Source organism: Hypanus sabinus, chromosome 24 (genome assembly GCF_030144855.1).
Source record: "Hypanus sabinus isolate sHypSab1 chromosome 24, sHypSab1.hap1, whole genome shotgun sequence".
Lineage (NCBI taxonomy): Eukaryota > Metazoa > Chordata > Chondrichthyes > Myliobatiformes > Dasyatidae > Hypanus > Hypanus sabinus.
In genome coordinates, this window is record NC_082729.1 from 16,664,421 (window position 1) to 16,682,974 (window position 18,554).

The following is an 18,554-nucleotide window of genomic DNA, read 5'->3' on the forward strand; positions in this document are numbered from 1 at the left end:
TGCCTGATCCATGTAGACAACAATAAGGTGGACCTATCTTTTCTAAAAATTCAAAAAGCTTTCAGTTCTACACAACTCATGTTACAGTATTGTTTATTAATTTGCACGATTTGTCTTTTTTTGCACATGGTTGTTTGTCAACCTGTGCCGTTTATAGGTTTCATAAATTCTGTTGCATTTATTTTCTTGTAAGAGCCCACAAGAAAATTAATCTCAACGTAGCAGATGGTTTGATAATAAATTTACTTAGATCATGACAAATATTCATTAGTGACGCTCTTTGTTTTCATGAAGGGTTCGGTGATTTATTTATAATGTTCACAAGGTTCCCAACGGCTCCTCTGATTGACAGCTGTTCCTTTCCCCTGGCCGGGCTGTTACCTCACCGTCACGTGACAGCCTGCGATTTGCCGACCCTGGCGCGTTGACGTCATAGAGAAGGCTCTTTACTGACGTCGTTTCCTCGGCAACGGCCCGGTCAGCCCTGGGCGGCAAGGACAAAATCAGTGGGCAGACAGATGGGGATTTAAGCTTTCAATAGCTAAAACTCAAAACATGTTTCACAAGAAGGACTTGCACTTGAATGGAAATTATATAGTAGGTTACTTGAAGAAGTGTCATCGGTAAGATTTCTAGGCATGTGGATGGGTAGTAATCTGATGTAGAAGCACCGTATCAGTAAAATAATTGATAAATATTAAATATTTAATATTCTCAGGTGTTAATGTGGATACTACTGAGGTGCTACTCGAAACTCTTTGTTGACCATTTTTATTTGTTTAATTAGATCTCGTTGATTATGGCTGTGAGGCTTATGGTCAGCTTCATCTTCAATTTTAAAAATGTTTGGATGTGATGCAAGCAAAGGATTTAAGATTGTGTTGTGGTGGCAAAAAGCGTTCCCTGTTTCGGCTTTACTGGTTGAAATGGAACAATTACCCTTATAATTGCGGAGGTTGAACACGCAGGATTAATCTGAGGGGCAGAGGAATGATCACCCTGTTAAAGGTGTGGTGAGAATTGTTAGGAATATCAGAAGAAATGTTTTTAGTTTTGGGTAGCTGGGTTCTTATCACACCAGGAATTAGATGTTTGTTGGATTATGCAATATGTCCTGTAGCTTTCTTGGTAACCCCAATTTGCTTTTTCCATTGACTTTAGTTGATTTTAGGTTACATGATTTAATAAAGTCTGAGGATTCTATTATGCCCGAGAGTCTGTTGGTTCATCAATATATTATGGAAAATTATTATGGTATGTTAAACATTTTTACAGAAGGATCAGAAGATAATTTATCTGAGAATGTCACTGTGGATGTATTGTGCCTGAATTCCAGGTAATGATAAAAAAACAATGTGCCAATCATTTATCAATATATACAACACAGAACTGGTTGCATCATTTGAGGCTTATAGTGGGTGGAGAAAATTTGTCCATGTAAGGTTGTAATTCGTTCAGATTCCTCTTCAGTTTTGATGAGTCTTAAAACAGTTTATTCTAGTAGAAGGCCAGATTTACTGTTGGAAGCTCATCAAACATTATTTTGTACACAAAGTATCGGTTTATATGTTGGCTTCTTAAGCGTCCCTGCACAAAAGGGTTTTGAATGAACTGGCTAGGGTGATTGTTTTGCTGAGAAAGCTATTAAAAGTTCAGCAGTGGATATAAACCTCCCATTTAGCAAATCAGAAGGGGTTGGTAGGATTAAGAAATAGGGAGTAATGGCAAGACTTGTGAGATAATGGGCACAAGGGGAGACTCCTTTACAGAATACATAAAAATATAGGGGAAGAGGGTAAAACAAGAAGGGAAGGGTTTATTTTGACTTAACTGAGAATTGGGATATGACGCTTAATTATTCCTTAAGTCTTGTTGGAAAACATCACTCTGGGGTGTGTGGGTTTTGTCAGCATTATGAAACAGTTGAACATTCTGTTCCAGTGTGAAGCATATAAGGTTGAAAGAAATCAAATGCAGACTTCATTACAATCTTTGAGGGTTGATAGTTTTCATTTAAAAGTTGTTAAATTATGAGAGTGACTTTAATTTAATTGTCAACATCGTCTTCCTCTATTTACAATCTATTGGGTTTTTGGGGGTAATTTAGCTTTCATTTGAAAGAGAAGTTGTAGGAGTTTTTTTTCACAACTTTCTACACCACACTTCAGTCCAGTGATGGTAATGCACCTTTAAGTTGGACTGCCAACTGACATAAAAAGTCAGAAGATGAAGTGGGGTCATTCTGTACTTGCTGCGTTTTGACGCCACTGTGAGCATCAGCGTCTTCTCTTCCTGCCTGCTGCCCCAGGGAGTGTAAGCGTCTGTCAGTTCCTTACTGCCCTGGCTCCCTACCTGATGCTTTCCATTCCAATCTTCGGGCCCACCTGCCTCCTTGGTACTCACCCCTCAATCTCTCTGTAACCTCCTCCCATCGTGATAAACTCTCACAGATCTGCTCTCATCCCTCAGTGGCTCTTTTGCATCAACTCATCTGCTCCCTTTTCAGATTAGAGACCTGTGACCAGTGGTGTGCTACAGGGATCCGTGCCTGCTGCCCTGTTGTTTGTCATATTTATACTGAGTTAAATACTGTATGTAATTAGTTTTGCTACAATAAGTGTATGGGACACTGGAAAAATGTTGAATTTCCCCTTGGGGATGAATAAAGTATCTATCTATCTATCTATGTACATTAATGGTTTGGATGTGAATGTTGATAAATAAGTTCACTGATGGTTGCAAAGCTGGTAGTAAGGTCACAACAGGATGTGGATAAACTAGATGGAATTTAACTCACAGAAGTTCAAAATGATGCACTTTTGCAAGTTAAACGAGGACAAGACTTAGACAATAAGGGGCAGAACCCAGAGAGTGTTGTAGAACAGAAAGACCTCGGAGAACATGGTTCATTGAAAGTGATAACAGTGTAGACTTGGTGGTGAAGAAGTCCTGTGTCATAAGTCCTTCATTAGGGATCTGAGTACAAGAGTTATAGTGCATTATTACAAGTGTCCAATATGTTGATGAGACTGGAGTTGAATTGTTGCTGAACAAAGAAAGGAAGTGTTTCAGCAGGAGTTCCAAGGAGAGACTGGAAATACTGGGTCTGTTTTCCCCCAGAATGTGGAAAGTTGAGCGTTGAGCTTATGTAGAGAATGTTTTCTCTCAGTCCCAGTTAAAACCTTTCCCCACTCTCCTTAAATCTGTGCCCTCGAGTTTTAGATTCCTCTGTGCTTGGAAAAGTCTGAGTCCATTCACACTGTCTGTGCCCCTCAGGACTTTATGTCCTCTAAGTTCACCCCTCATCCTTGTAAGCTCCAGGGGAGAAACACCAACTTATGCTGTGTCTACGTATAACTCAATCCCTCCGTTCCCATAATATCATGGTGAATCACCTCTCCAGTGCAATCTCACCCTTCCTATTGTGTGACACCAGACTGTGCACAATGCTACAGCTGTGGGCCGATTCATGTTTTAAAAGTCCTTCCAACACTTCTGTTCTGTTCCACAGCTAGTGAAGACTGGCATTCTTCATTCTATCTGCTTCTGCCACCTTTAGGATCTGTGTATCTGTACATTAAGATCCCTCTATTTCTCAGTTCTCCCTCAGATCCCACCAATCATGGAATGTTGTACCCTTATTTAACGTAAGATAAATGTCTCACAGTTATCAAGATTAAATTCTGTGTGGCCATAACAATTTAAATATTTCAGTGCCGCAACAGTCTCTACTGTTGTCACCTACAGTAGCCTGAAGTACATCTAATGAGGCACTGGGGATTTATCCACCTTTAGCCCTGCTAAGACATTGTATATCCCCTCCTGTGTTAATCTTCATCTGCTCTGCAATTTCACTGCACCAACTGAAATCTCCAAACACAATGCCTTTCTCTTGGTGAATACAGCTGAGAGCTATTTATTTCACCTGTCCACCTCCTCTGGTCCTGTACACAGGGTGTCACTTTGCTCCACAAAAGGCCCCACTTATTATATTTTGTGACATGTCTTTGCCCTTCTATTTTCTCCTTTCAAACTCTCCACATGTTCACTCCATGATGAGTCTTTCCCTTTTGCATTAGGAGAGTTTTAGACTCCCCTAAACTTCTTGCCCCTTTCGAGCTTAATGACATTCTTCCTATAAATGGGTGAGTAGAACCACACATAATATATTGTGGTCTCACCACTGGCTTGTACAATGACAACATGAAGTCCCAACTCATGTATTCCAAGCCACAATTGATAAAGGCAATGTAGCAAATGTCTTCCTCACCACCCTGTCTACGCTTTCAGAGAACTATGTACTTGTGCTCCTTGATCTATTTGTTCTCCAACTCTCTGGAGGTCCCTACTTGTTGCCACAGATACACCTGTGTGTGCCCCTGTCTAAGAGTTTTCTGTTACTGTTGCTCACCAAAAGCACAGAACAGTACAACTTAGGAACAGGTCCTACTTCCCACGATGACTCTACTGAACACAATGCCAAATGCAACTGGTATTTATCAAGGATAAAGGGGAAGCATTTGCTTAGATTTGGAGAATTCGTGTGAAGTATTTAATGAGTACGTTGCTTCCGAATTTACCACGTGAAAACTTATGGAAAACTAGGAGATCAGTGCCAAGTGTATAAATATGTTAGGGGATTTAGAGGTCAAGGAGGAGGAAGCATTGAGTCGCCTCATGAGTATTAAGGTGGATAAGTCCCCAGGGCCTGATGAGATTTACCCCGGTATGCTGTACATTTGCAGCAGAATCTCCCTGCTCTTCAATTGAAAACCTCTCGCAATGAAGGCAGACATTCCTTTTGACTTTTTAATAACCCACTGAGCCTGCAAACCAACCTTTTGCATGAGCTGATTGTGGACTACAGGAATGGTAAGATGAGGGAATGCAAACCAATTTTCAGAGAGGAACCTGAAGTGGAGAGAGTGAACTATTCTAAGTTCCTGGGTGTCAATACCTCTGAGGACCTAACCTGGACACAGTATATCAACGCAGCTATAAAGAAGGCAAGACAGAGGCTATATATCATTAAGAGTTTAAGAAGATTTGGTTTGTCAACTAAAACTCTCTAAAATATCTACATATGAACTATGGAGAGCATTCTGGCTGGCTGCATCACTGTCTGGTATGGGGGAGGCTACTGCACATTTTATAAAACTGCAGCACTAGTAGTGAGGACCAAGAAGGCAGGGAGAATGGAGGCACATGAACACTTAAAGGACTGCTTTGAATCAGTGGACTGGACTGTATTCAGGGATTCACCTTCGACCCTGAATGGGTACACAACAGCTGTCACTAATTTCATTAAAACCTTTGGGGATGAGTGTGGACCCATGAGACCTTACCAGTATGTTCCCAAACCAAAAACCTGTGGATTAACCAGGAGGTTCATAGTCTGCTGAGGGCTAGATGAGTGGCACTCAAGTCTGGCGACCCAGATCTGTACAAGAAAACCAGGTACATCTTGTGGAAACCTATTTCACGAGCAGAGGAACAATTCCAAGTGGGTTTGGAAGCAGCATTGGATGCACATCAACCCTGGCAGAAAGTGCAGGCCATTACTTCCTACAAACTCAACATTATGAATGACAATGATGCTGCACTCCCAGATGAGCTCAACAGCTTTTATGCTCTTTTTTGAAAAGGAGAATAAAACTACAGTTATGAGGATCCCTACAGCACCCTGTGACCCTGTGATCTCTATCTTGGAAGCTGACATCAAGCTGTATTTCAAGAGGGTGAACCCTTGCAGAGGTATCAGGCCCTGATACAGTATGTGGTATACCTCTGAACACCTGTGACAACCATCTGGCAGGGGTGTTAAAGGACATTTTCAATCTCTAGTTGCTACAGCTGGAAGTTCAACAACTACCAGTGCCTAAGAAGAGCAGGGTCAGCTACTTTGGCAAATATCGTCCAGTAGCACTCACATCTTTGAGAGGTTGGTTATGGCTAGCAAGGACCTGGACCCGTTGCCTATTGCCACAATACGGTGGATAATAACTCAATCGCTCTCCACCTGGCCTTATATCACCAGGTCAATACAAATACCTATGTCAGGATGTTGTTTATTGACTAGCGCAGCATTTAATGCCATTAGTCCTGCAGTTCTGATTGAAAACTACAGAACCTGGGTCTCTGCACTTCCCTCTGCAACTGGCTCTGTGACTTCCTACTGGGAAGATCACAATTTGTGCAGATTGGTAATAACATAGAAAGCCTACAGCCCAAAACAGGCCCTTCAGCCCACGAAGCTGTGCCGAACATGACCTTACTTTAGAAATTACCTAGGGTTACCCATAGCTCTCTATTTTTCTAAGTTCCATGTACCTATCCAGGGGTCTCTTAAAAGACCCTATCATATCTGCCTCTACCAACGTTGCCAGCAGCCCATTCCATGCGCTCACCACTCTCTGTGTAAAAACTTATCCCTGACATTTTCTCTGTACCTACTTCCAAGCACCTTAAGACTATGCCATTTCAGCCATTTCAGCTCTGGAAAAACATGATCAACACCTTTCATAATCTTATACACCTTTATCAAGTTACCTCTCATCCTCCGTCGCTCCAAGGAGAAAAGACCGAGTTCATTCAACCTAGTCTCATAAGGCATGCTCCTCAATCCAGGTAAATCTCCTCTGCACCCTTTCTATGGTTTCCACGTCCTTCTTGTAGTGAGGCGACCAGAACTGAGCACAGTACTCCAAGTGGGGTCTGACCAGGGTCCTCTATAGCTGCAACATTACCTCTCAACTCCTAAGCTCAATCCCACAATTGATGAAGGCCAATGCATAGTTTGCCTTCTTAACCGCAGAGTCGACCTGCATAGCAGCTTTGAGTGCCCTATGGATTCGGACCCCAAGATCTCTCTGATCCTCCACACTGCCATGAGTCTTACCATTAATATTATATTCTGCCATCATACTTGACCTACCAAAATGAACCACCTCACACTTATCTGAGTTGAACACCATCTGCCACTTCTTAGCCCAGTTTGGCATCCTATCGATGTGCCGCTGTCCACTTTATCGATCTCCACTTCGCTGACAATCAACTTTGATACACCTCAGGGATGTGTGCTTAGCCTACTGTTCACTTTCTCCACACTTATGACCATGTGGCAAGACACAGCTCAAGTGCCATACATAAATTTGCTGATGATACAACTATTGTTGGCAGAATCTCTAATGGTGATGAGAGGGCGTACAGGAGCGACATATACTAACTAGTTGAGTGGCATTGCTGCAACAACCTTGTACTCAACACCAGTAAGACCAAAAACCTGATTGTGGAGTTCAGAAAGGGTAAGGCAAGGGAACACACACACCAGCCCTCAGAGAAGGGTCAAATGTGATTTTCTCAAGGACTAAAGCCAATGGAAGGATTTTGTTCTGTTTTATTTTCCCATGCAGTACTTATTCACATTTTCATTGACTCAAAGGTCGACTCTTCACTTGAGATTAACTCGGAACTATGTTAATCGTTCCGAGTTCTAGCTTTTGGATTTAGATAGCTGAAGCTCAGTGGTGTTTGGGTCATCTATCCACTCCTATTCCATCCACCTACTCATCCAAACACGCGTGACTGAATTGCTGGCAGTGTAACTCATGGCTGCCTCGATACCCAGAAACCCCGTGAGTGAGAAACCCATATATCTGGTCACGGTGCCAACGATGAGCATGCACCGTAGAAATGGCGCCAGCACCTTCGCTTATCAGCAGAAACCTTGGGGCCTGAGTACAGACCATGGTACTGAAAAAGATGGGTCACCGACGGCAGATTCTAAACGCGGAAGCTTCTGAGTATGGAAGGTGCCCGATGTCTGCATGGTCCCGAAACCAATATACTCAATAGAGCCTAGAGTCCTGATGGAAACGCTACAGAACCCAGGCCTCTGCAACTGGATCCCCGACTTCCAAACCGGAAGACTATGATTGGTGTGGATTGGAAATAACATCTCCACCTCACTGACTAATACTGGTGTGCCACAGGGATGTGTGCTTAACCCACTGCTCTACTTCTCTACACCAATGACTTTGGGGCTAGGCAAAGCTCAAATGTCATCTATAAACTTGCTGCTGATACAACCACTGTTGGCAGAATTTCAGTTGGTGATGAAAGGGCGTACAGGAGCGAGATACCTGTAGTTGAGTGCAGTTGCAACAACAACCTTGCACTCAACGTCAGCAAGACCGAAGAGCTGATTGTGGACTTCATAAAGGGTAAGACAAAGGAACACATACCAACGCTCATGGTGGGATTGGAACTGGACAGAGTGAGCAATTTCAAGTTCCTGGGTGTGAATATCTCCGAGGACCTAACCCAGACGCTGCAGCACTGCCTGGAAGGAGAAATCTGGGAATATTCTGGCTCATGATAACTTGATCAATTACTCTTGTTTTAAACCCCTGTAGAAATGTATCAAAGTGAGGAACCACCTCAATCCCTCACATCAGTGCGAAGAGATAGCATTGTCTCAATATCTACATGCTACTTATCAATCCCTCATCTCCCAGAAGTTATGTCGAGTCCTGAGTAACTAACCTATTTGGGTTAGTTTGAGCCAAGTTGCGGACAGAACTCTGTCCATCATGAAAACCACCCTCTCCTCCATGAATATTGTTCACCCTTCCTGCTGCCTCCATAATGCAGCCAGCAAAATCAAAGTCTCCCTACCACCCTGGACTTCCTATCTTCTCCCTGTGACATTGGGCGGCAGATACAAAAGCTTGTAAGCACGAACAACTCGGCTCAATGGCAGCTTTTGCAATGTTAAACGAATTCTTATAAACAGTCGCACTAGATCCTGTATTCTGTTTTTTTTTCTCTCTTGTATTACTTTAAAGTACTTCTCTCTTAGAATGATTGATACTTGACTTGCTGCACTCAAGGGTTAATCATATTAATAGAATGAAGCCTCAGGAAATGTTTTAACATTTCTCCCCGGGCAACTAAATCCATCGAACTGGGCTATGTTCTTCTGCTACTGACTGCCAAAGAAGTTAGGTTTTGAAACAATTCTCTTACTCTCTACAGATACTGCCTGATCTACTAAGTATTCCCCGTGGTGTTTATTTTCCCTTGCACGTTGCTTGCGCAGACTCCGAGCTTAGATAACTGCCTTGGTCTAATTCTCCACGGGACTGAGAGGGTGATTCGTAAACTGGCACGAGCTTATCAGTTATATAAATGAAACAGAACATTATAGATGGAAATTTCATGTGGAGATTGTACAATTCAGTATCTTTTGATAGCAGGTCCTAGTGGATACAATGTGAGTGAATCCCAGAATCAGACGGTTTAAGTCTCCATACAGGCATCAGGACCTAAGCCAGTTGTTGCCATGCATGTGCGCAAGGTACCTTTGACAAATTCAAAAATTTTGCTCTGACACTCGGTAATATCACCGAAAGAAGTGATTCGATATATCTGACCCGAGATGTCTTGCCATTCAATTTCTCACCTATTGAGTAATGCTACTCGTTTCCCAGTACAATGTATCCACCTGCTGGGCAATGTATTTCCCTCAAGCAGTGTATTGCCACCCTCCCTGCACACATTAACATCAAATCCAGTGTCAACAGCAATTTTATTCCTTCATCCTTTTGACAAAAAGACTCAACAACAATCCTCAGAATGGCCGACTTGACCAACCTCCCTGTACAGTCAACACCCATTTACTGCTTTTCTCTCTGTTTAAGGCAAGCAAAAACTTTATTCAATCTTCATTACAAACATTTATGGGCATATTAACCAGGGTGTTCCTGAAATCTGAAGTTGCTCGACCCAATCATTCGGCCTTATCTATTCTGTTGGAAAACAACCGTGTAGATATGTCAGAGATCTTCTTTTCAACTCCTTTCTAAAATTTGGTTATTCCGACTGTTTCTTACGTCTTTGCTCTCTGATGTTTAAATGACTTCAGTTCTAACTCTTTTTTTTGAGCTCAAAAATATCATTTTTATAAACGAAAGATACAATGTATCATATGATGCACCATTTCACCGTTGAATTTAACAAGTGCAAAATTCACACATAGATCTGATGACACAGAAGTAAACCAGGTTGTCTTGACTGTTCCACTGAGGTTGTTTCACTTCATGCAAACTCAGATCCCCTCTCTGGAGTGCAGCTTTTGCCATGCTCAAATCATAAAGGGCATAAAAAGGAATGCCTCAAGTGACCATTAGCAGAAACCTTATTCAATGTCACCACAGCCTGTGTTGATGCAAATTCCGACTGAGGACGGACCGGACATCTGACGTGAACCTTAATGCATCAAGCATAGGTAAAAGGTTTAATAAAGCTGTATCTCCAGGATCACTGAACCAGGATTTGATAGGAATAGCATTATCTGGATGCCCCCTGTATGCACTTGGTGAATTATCTAATATTACAATGCTGGAGAGGTCGTTGTGAATGGCTGCAAGATCTTTCCCGTAGCTGCCCAATTCAAGTGTGCAATGCTGTCTGTAGTAGCGTCGGTTTAATATTTTCTTGTTGTTGTCTAGTTTGTCTGCTACAGCCGCACCATAAATCTCCATACTAGCAGTGAAAATCACCAACTCATACCATTGGCTGGCCACTTCTAGAAAGAAGTACACATGAGACCTTTTATGTACAAAAAATCTGATTGGTTGTCTATCAACAAGAACCTTCAGCATGAAGTCTGGCGGTGTACCTGGCCTCACTGTTGGCTTCAAGACTCCATCATGATGTGAATGTATTAATGTTTCATCTAAATCCAAAACCAGAATCTTCCTTTTCATTTGATTTATTCTGATGCGGGAAAGAGGAGATAGAGGCAAAATGTCATAGCGCACTGTCTGGTATTGGATTATCGAGCGGAGTTGCCTCCGCGCCGCCTCCACACACACGCTCCACACCTTCACGGCGAACCACACGAAGTTGTGGAGGCCCATCAGGAAATACTTGCTGAACATGGTACGGATGCGAGGAGCGAGATCAGCCCCAAGAGCCGACGGCCACTCCACACCGGCTCGGGTCCGGAGCCTGCTCGCCCATCACCGCGACACCGCCACTATCGCCATCTTCACCTACGCTCCCAGTTCTAACTCTTGAATGGTTCTTCCCGAGATTCAAAGACGTGATTCATAGCACAGATATTGTTTTTACCCTTCTTTAAAGAGCCATGACGATCACAGCATTACATGAAACCACCTGCCACTTTGATTGAAGAAGTGTTTAAACTCATCAATTACCACGTGACGAAGAGGGGCCAATCCTTCCGAACTTCCTATGAGGCTTCAGGACTGGTGGACTGACCACTGCCTCCCGGCTGCGTGTCTGTGAATTGAAGCAATGATCTGAAAATTGTGAAATGTGGTAAGAATAGGAACCTATATTATGGATTCTGGATGAATCTCAATACGGTGTACTTGGTTTTATCTTATCTTGACAGTCTGAATCTGAATAATTTCTCTCGCTAGCAGACGAAGAAGAGTTAATGCAAGTGAACTATCATTAAGTGATCTATCATGAACTATCATTATACAGCCGCTGGATAGCGCAAGGGTTCCGTGGCTTAACTGGTCAAAGCGCCTGTCTAGTAAACAGGAGATCCTGGGTTCAACTCCCAGCGGAGCCTTTAAGTTATGGAGTGAATTGTCATGTAATGAAGGTGGCTTTCACTCCAAATCACAAATTACCCTCTCACAGAGCACAATGCCTCAAAAAGGAGCAGAACAATAACACAGTGTATAAAATTCCTCAAACGTTACAGGTCTGATTCTCTATCTGCCCAAGAAACATGCTGGTTCAAATAGATGACACTAGCTTGTTATATAGCATTTTTGTAGTGTAAGTTTGTTTTACGGTGACAATGGTTTACAACGTGCGGCCGTGATCTGCTTTATGAACTTATTGGGGGGCGGGGAGAGAGGGGTATGTCGAATACAGGATGAAACGCGAAGTCTTTGGGGTAACTGCACATCTGTGTCTTTGCTGTTGCTTTGCTCATGCTTGAGGACTTGGTGGTGGGTGCCGATGATTTTTTTTTTGCCGGTGGTGAAGGGGGTTTGTTGCTTGTTGCCGCTTAAGTGACAGAGGGGAGCTGGGGGGAACTTTCGGGTTCTATCATTTAACTGTCGTTCATTCTTTGCGGCACTTCTCTGTTTTCGTGGATGTTTGCGAAGAAAAAGCATTTCAGGGTGGTCATTGTATGCATTTCTCTGACATTAAATGTACCTTTAAAACCTTTGCAATGTCCTGCTCTTACTGAAACACTGCATTTCAAAAGCCTTTTCAATTGAACTCCGACTAGTTCGCTTCATTTTTTTTCAAGAAACCGGTCAGATGGCATTACAGATATGAGCTAGAATACATATTGATGTTAATTACTTTATCACCCACTACTTTCGATAATAGAGGCCATGAATCCTACCCATCCACAGGATCATCCGCCCAGTCTGGAGAGTTCGGTAGACCCACAGTAATACACTTGGCCATGACACCGATACTGGATTGTAGTCATGATCATGATCATTTAGCTCTGTGAAATGTTTTGGGTTTCACTTTAATACCGCAACCGAAACCCTGGCGGAAAAGAACAAATATGTGTACTCGTGATGGCAGTGGTGGGATTCGAACCCACGCCTCCTTGGAGACTGGAACCTGAATCCAGCGCCTTAGACCGCTCGGCCACACTACCACATCTTTTTCAATCATTACACAGTAGCGTGGATTTATTCACCATGGTAACCTTTATATGTCATCGGTGGAAGCGTTGAAACATTATCCCAAACACTGTGCTTGAGGCCTCATGCATTTTCTATTTTTCCAACCTGAAGCAGACCAGAGGGAACACTGGTACAGAGTTGCCTCCTCAAATTGCCGGAGGCAGCCAGATTTCACTGCGAGTAATCTCAGCAAACACGTGTGATATTAGGACTAAATATTCACATTTCCAGCGGATACAAAGAGTAAAATCACTCCCTATCGACTTATCTTGTCACATTCAACGAGCTTTGCATGTGTACTCCAAAATATTGCAAGCTTTGCATTCACATGAACCAGCCCCAGCTTCTGCACCCTAACATCTCAAATTAAAACACTCACATTGACAACGGTTCTCGAATATCTACACTTAGCCCTTTCTGGGATATTTAAAGCCATTCTGAAAATCACCACTACGAACCTGCAATATGACTGAAACAGATTTTATGAACTTGTTTTATGATTACCATATATCAACGACAGCACGGAAACAGGCCATCTTGGCCCTTCCAGTCCGTGCTGAACGCTTACTCTCACCTAGTCCCACCTACCTGCACTCAGCCCATAACCCTACATTCCTTTCCTGTCCATATACCTATCCAATTTTTTTTCAAATGACAAAATTGAACCTGCGTCGACCTCTTCTACTGGAAGCTCATTCCGCACAGCTACCACTCTCTGAGTAAAGAAGTTCCTCCTCGTGTTACCCCTAAAAGTTGCCCCTTAACTCTCAACTCATGTCCTCCTGTTTGAATCTTCCCTATTCTCATTGGAAAAAGCCTATCCACATCAACTCTATCTATCTCCCTCATAATTTTATATACCTCTATCAAGTCCCTCCTCGACTTTTTCTATGCTCCAAAGAATAAAGACCTAACTTGTTCAACCTTTCTCTGTAATTTAGGTGCTGAAACCCAGGTAACATTCTAGTAAATCTCCTCTGTACTCTCTCTTGATACCTTCTTGAACTTCCTGAGGGTCTTCAACCAGGCCAGTTGAGGAAGACAGTCGGTAATAGCCGTGGTATATTTATTCACATCCTAATATCAATACCTAAATAGGGTCCAGTCCATCGATGACAGCAATGCTGTAAATGTACATCCACACCGCTTGTTGCTAAATTCACGGTCCTCATCAATGTTGCTCTCGTCCTCAGTCTGTGCTATTCTGTTGGAAGTAGAAGTACAACTTGGTGTTTGGATGTGCCAAAATCTAGGTGCAGCATGGCACGGTAAGCATTGTTGATGATGGTGTAACAGTAATCGAGCGCTCAGCTCGTGATATGCTGCTGATTATTAGTCAGAGACTTCCTCAAGTGACCCGGTTGAAGACCCTCGGGATGATCAAGAAGGTATCATAGTACACTGGCTAGTGTTGTTGAACGTGATGCTCTGCTCCCCCAGTGCTTGCCCGACGATTGTCTGGGCTGGAATGTACATCTCTACTAGGATGATGACTAAGAAGTTCCTTGGTAGGTAGAATGGACGACATTTGATCACTGGCTGTTCTAGGTTTGAGGAACAGGTTTGAAACAGAGGTGCCACATCTGAGCATCATAATGAACAAATTATGCAACAAACGCCGTTAGCTCTATCATTACCTGATGCCTACGTCCTGTCCGTTGAATGGATGTTGTAGCCCTCGGGCTGGAGCGCTGTTTCCAGAGTGTTGGACTGAGCCATGTTGCTGTAAAGCAGAATACACAACAGTCGCTGATGTCCCACTGGCACTGCAATCTAGCTTTGAGGTCTTCAGTTTTATATTCCAGAAACGCTACTTTCGCCGGGATGGCAGGGAACACCTACCTCTTGCCGCATCTCCTGAGCCACGTATTAAGCTGTATTATCTTTCTATTACTGCCTCGCTAGCACGTTGTGCAGGCATCAGTTGGGAGATCTCCACCCTGGAGAAGCTGTCCTTTAATTTAGCACCTTACTCCTTGAATTCACTTTGTAGGACTTCGTCGCCCTTCCAACCCACGCTACTGCTACCAACGTGGACCACGATTTCTGGCTGCTCACTTTCCCGCGGAAGAATGTTATGGACTCCATTATGATGTCCCTGACCCTTGAACCTGGAGGCAACATGATGCCATCCGAAAACCTTGTTCTCGTCCACAGAACTTTCTGTCGGCTCTCCAAACACAAATAAATCATCTTTCACTGAAGGGTGAAGTGTGAATAATATCCAGACTACAAAGACGTGTTGTTAGTGGTCAGAGAAGGGTGAATTTTTTTCTTTTTTTCCTTTTATATTCCTTTTCTTAACCTTACAAAGGAATGCTAAAAAGTTAGTTTGCTTATAGGGGATTTTAATGCTCATCGTGCTAAGTGGGGTTATAGAGACACAAATGTGAACGGGACAGTGGTGGAAAACTTTCTGGAAGAAAAGTATTTGATGTGTGTGTATGATACTGTAAGTGTCGGTACTACACCTCACGTTGGTCAGCCAACCGCCAATAAATATTACTAAATGACGGAGAACCGCAAGCAACGGTTCGTGCGATCTCAAGCCGCAGAACTGTTGCGGCTGGATTCCTGGTGCATGGAGCTATTTGAGAACGTCAATCCAATCAGATGAATTAATTGGGGTTTCATGAGAAAAATGAAAATCTCAGAACCATAAACAGTGACACATTGGTTCTTCTACGAATTCTATTTTAATCACTGCGGAATTTGCAAGGACTCCCGCGTTCTGCAGTCGACGTGCAGGAAGTGACACCGTGCTTCCGAGGTTGTTAGGCACATAGGATCTTTCCCGGAACAGCGCGGGTGATACAGAAGATCGGCGTCGCGCCGCCCTCTGTACGAGGGGAAGGCCACGCGACATATTCTGATCAGACCGAAATTGCTGCTGAGTGAGAAAAGAGAGAGTAGGAATTTTTTTTGTTCCATAGATTGCAGGTTTCTCTTCAGGAAGTTTGCCTTTTGCACAAACTCCGTGCCTATGGGCTCTACGGCGCGCTGCTAGCGTGTTGGATTTCTACTGACAAGTGATCATGTAAAAATGTTTTTGTTTCCGGAGACGGTATTTTCTCCGCACACATTACAACGATAAACACGGTCAGCATTGGAGCGGCTGATAACGTCACCTGATGATGGAGAATCCAACAATCCAATATATGGTTGGAAGTAATCGAGTCATTCACTCACCACGCCAATCAGATGATCGCATGTCTTCCAGCGCATCGTCAACCAGGGTATTGGTCAGGAAAAATGCGGACAGAACACTGGATCATTCACAAGACGGCGAATAAATTATTAACAAAAAGTGACATATTGACAAGATCGATGGAAGTGAGCAGTTGGCTAGACAATCTGATCAGCCATGAAGTAATTGAAAGACAAGGCTCGATAGTCTTCTTCCTGATGCTGTGTACAAATGTTTGTATTTTCTGCGGTTCAGGAAAAACACCTGGAACTTGACGCCTCATAAACGGACGCGTACAATTTATCTGGTACCTAGACCCGCCACAAACATTGTTTGAGGATGGTTATCTTCATTACTTTCAAATTCAAAAGCTCTAATTTGGAGGGCAACGGGCAGAAGTGTTTCCGGTGCAGGTAAAATTGCAAATCAATACTATTTAATCATGAAAGAACTTCATAAAATCTGTTTCAGTCATATTGGAGTTTTGCGGTGGTGATTTTTAGAATGGCTTTAAATATCCCAGAAAGAGTTGAGTATAGACATTCGAGAACCGTTGTTAATGTGAGTGTTTTAATTTGAAATGTTAGGGGTGCAGAAGCTGGGATTGCTTCATCTGAATGACAAGCTTACAATATTTTGGATTACACATGCAAAGGTCGCTGGATGTGACAAGAAAGATCGATAGGGAGTGATTTTACTCTTTGCAGCCGCTGGAAATGTGAATATTTAACCCTAATATCCCATGCGTGTGCTGAGAATACTCGCAGTGACATCTGGCTGCCACCTGGCAGTTTGAAGAAGCAGCTCTGTACCAGTGTTCTCTCTGGTCTGCTTTGGGTTGGGAAAAAATAGAAAATGCTTGAAGCCTCAAGCACAGTATGTAGGAGAAAGTTTCAACGCTTACACCGATGGTATAACACGTTGAAGTAAACGTGGTCAACAAATCACGTCACTGTGGAATGGTTAAAGAACGTGGTAGTGTGTGCCGAGCGGTCTAAGGCGCTGGATTAAGGCTCCAGTCTCCTAGGAGGCGTGGGTTCGAATCCCACCACTGCCTTCGCGAGTGCAGGTTTGTTCTTCTCCGCCAGTATTTTAGTTGCGTTGAATTCCTGAATGCTTTACAGAACAAAATGTTCCTGTATTGGTATGAGGGGCAATGATATTACTCCGGGACTTCAGAACACTCGAGATTGGGTGGGGTATGCTGTCGATGCGTGGGGTTCGAGGCCTCTGTTTATCGAACGTAGCGGATGTACAATTATTTAACATATATACGTAAAAGTATTGAAAGTATTTAAAATGCAGCTCATTTCATTAACACCAGCTGTCGGGTTTCTTGAAACATGCAGCGAACTATTCGGAGTTCAATAGGAAAGAGTTTTGAAACGCAGTGTGGAATCATTTCTCAGTAAGATCAGTAAGATCAGTAAGCATCAGTAAGCATCAGTAAGATGCTTTACGTTAATAAAGCAGATCACGGCCGCAGTTTGTAAGCCTTGCACTGTAAAAACGCACTCACAAACTAATTGAAATTGTAATATATTTGAACTATCGTCCATCCAAACAGGTTTCTTGCTCCGCAGACCTGCAACGTTTTCGAGGTATTATTATTGTTATTGTTTATATATTGTTATATATTATATTGCATTATTGTTAAATTACGTTTTGCGGTATTGTGCTGTGTGAAGTGTAAATTTATAATACTTTCCCCAAAGCCGCCTTCATCACAGGTCAATTCGCCCCATAACTTAAAGGTTCCGCTGGGAGTTGAACCCAGGATCTCCTGTTTACTAGACAGGCGCTTTGACCAGTTAAGCCACGGAACCCTCGCACTATCCAGCGACGGTAATAATGATAGTTCACTTGCATAACTTCTCTTCTTCGTCTGCTAGCGAGGGAGATGTTTCAGATTTAGTCTGTTAAGATGAGACAAAGCAAAGTAACTCACCCTAAAATAGTCTGCAATGCATAATGTAGGTTCCTACTGTCACCACAGCACACTCGTTTTCAGAACATAGCTTCAATTCACAGAGAATCAGCCGGGAGGGAATGGCAGATCCATCTGCCCCGAGAACTCACACGTGCGGAAGGACTGTCACCACTTAAACAGAGAGAACAGCGGTAAATATGTGTTGACGGTTTGGGGACGTTCGACAAATCCGCTACCCTGAGGATTGTTAAGTTTTTGTTTTGTCAATAGGCTGAAGGAATAAAATTGCCCAGAGTTGCTGATAACAGGTGTTAATGTGTGCGGGGAGGGTGGCAATACGCAGGGAAAAGGGAAAAGGGTTATAACAAGCAGCATTTGGGAAGCGTGTAGCATTTCTCAATAGGTGAGAAATAGAATGGCAAGACATCTCAGGGCAGATATATGGGATCACTTCTTTCCGTGATATTACTCAGTGTCAGAGAAAAAAATTCTGAATTTGTCACAGGTACCGTACGCACATGCATGGTAATAACCGGGTTAGGTCCTGATGCCTGTACGGAGACTTATACCGCCTGAGTCTGGGACCTATTCACATTGTATCCGCTAGCACCATGTAGACACCATCCTTTGCCTTGCTTTCAACAACTTTCCTGGTAATTTCGTCAAAAAGCTCTATAAGATTGGTTAGACGTGACCTGCCACAGACAAAACTATGTTGAGTAGCACTGATCAGCTCCTG

At 43.0% G+C, this 18,554-nt stretch overlaps 1 protein-coding gene and 4 non-coding genes across 5 annotated transcripts; 2 read left to right on the forward strand and 3 right to left on the reverse strand.

Moving 5' to 3' along the window:
• Positions 1-10,068: 10,068 nt before the first annotated feature.
• Positions 10,069-11,051, reverse strand: LOC132380511 (CTD nuclear envelope phosphatase 1-like). The gene has a single exon (XM_059949387.1). The coding sequence runs from the start codon at positions 10,941-10,943 to the stop codon at positions 10,209-10,211; it is 735 nt and encodes a 244-aa protein (XP_059805370.1). The 5' UTR covers positions 10,944-11,051; the 3' UTR covers positions 10,069-10,208.
• A 483-nt stretch (positions 11,052-11,534) lies between these two features.
• trnat-agu (transfer RNA threonine (anticodon AGU)) lies at positions 11,535-11,608 on the forward strand. The gene has a single exon. It is a non-coding gene; the product is annotated as a tRNA-Thr (tRNA).
• Positions 11,609-12,588: 980 nt separating this feature from the next.
• trnal-cag (transfer RNA leucine (anticodon CAG)) lies at positions 12,589-12,670 on the reverse strand. Its single transcript has one exon. It is a non-coding gene; the product is annotated as a tRNA-Leu (tRNA).
• Positions 12,671-16,859: 4,189 nt separating this feature from the next.
• On the forward strand, positions 16,860-16,942 carry trnal-aag (transfer RNA leucine (anticodon AAG)). The gene has a single exon. It is a non-coding gene; the product is annotated as a tRNA-Leu (tRNA).
• Positions 16,943-17,637: 695 nt separating this feature from the next.
• On the reverse strand, positions 17,638-17,711 carry trnat-agu (transfer RNA threonine (anticodon AGU)). The gene has a single exon. It is a non-coding gene; the product is annotated as a tRNA-Thr (tRNA).
• Between the last annotated feature and the right edge of the window lie 843 nt (positions 17,712-18,554).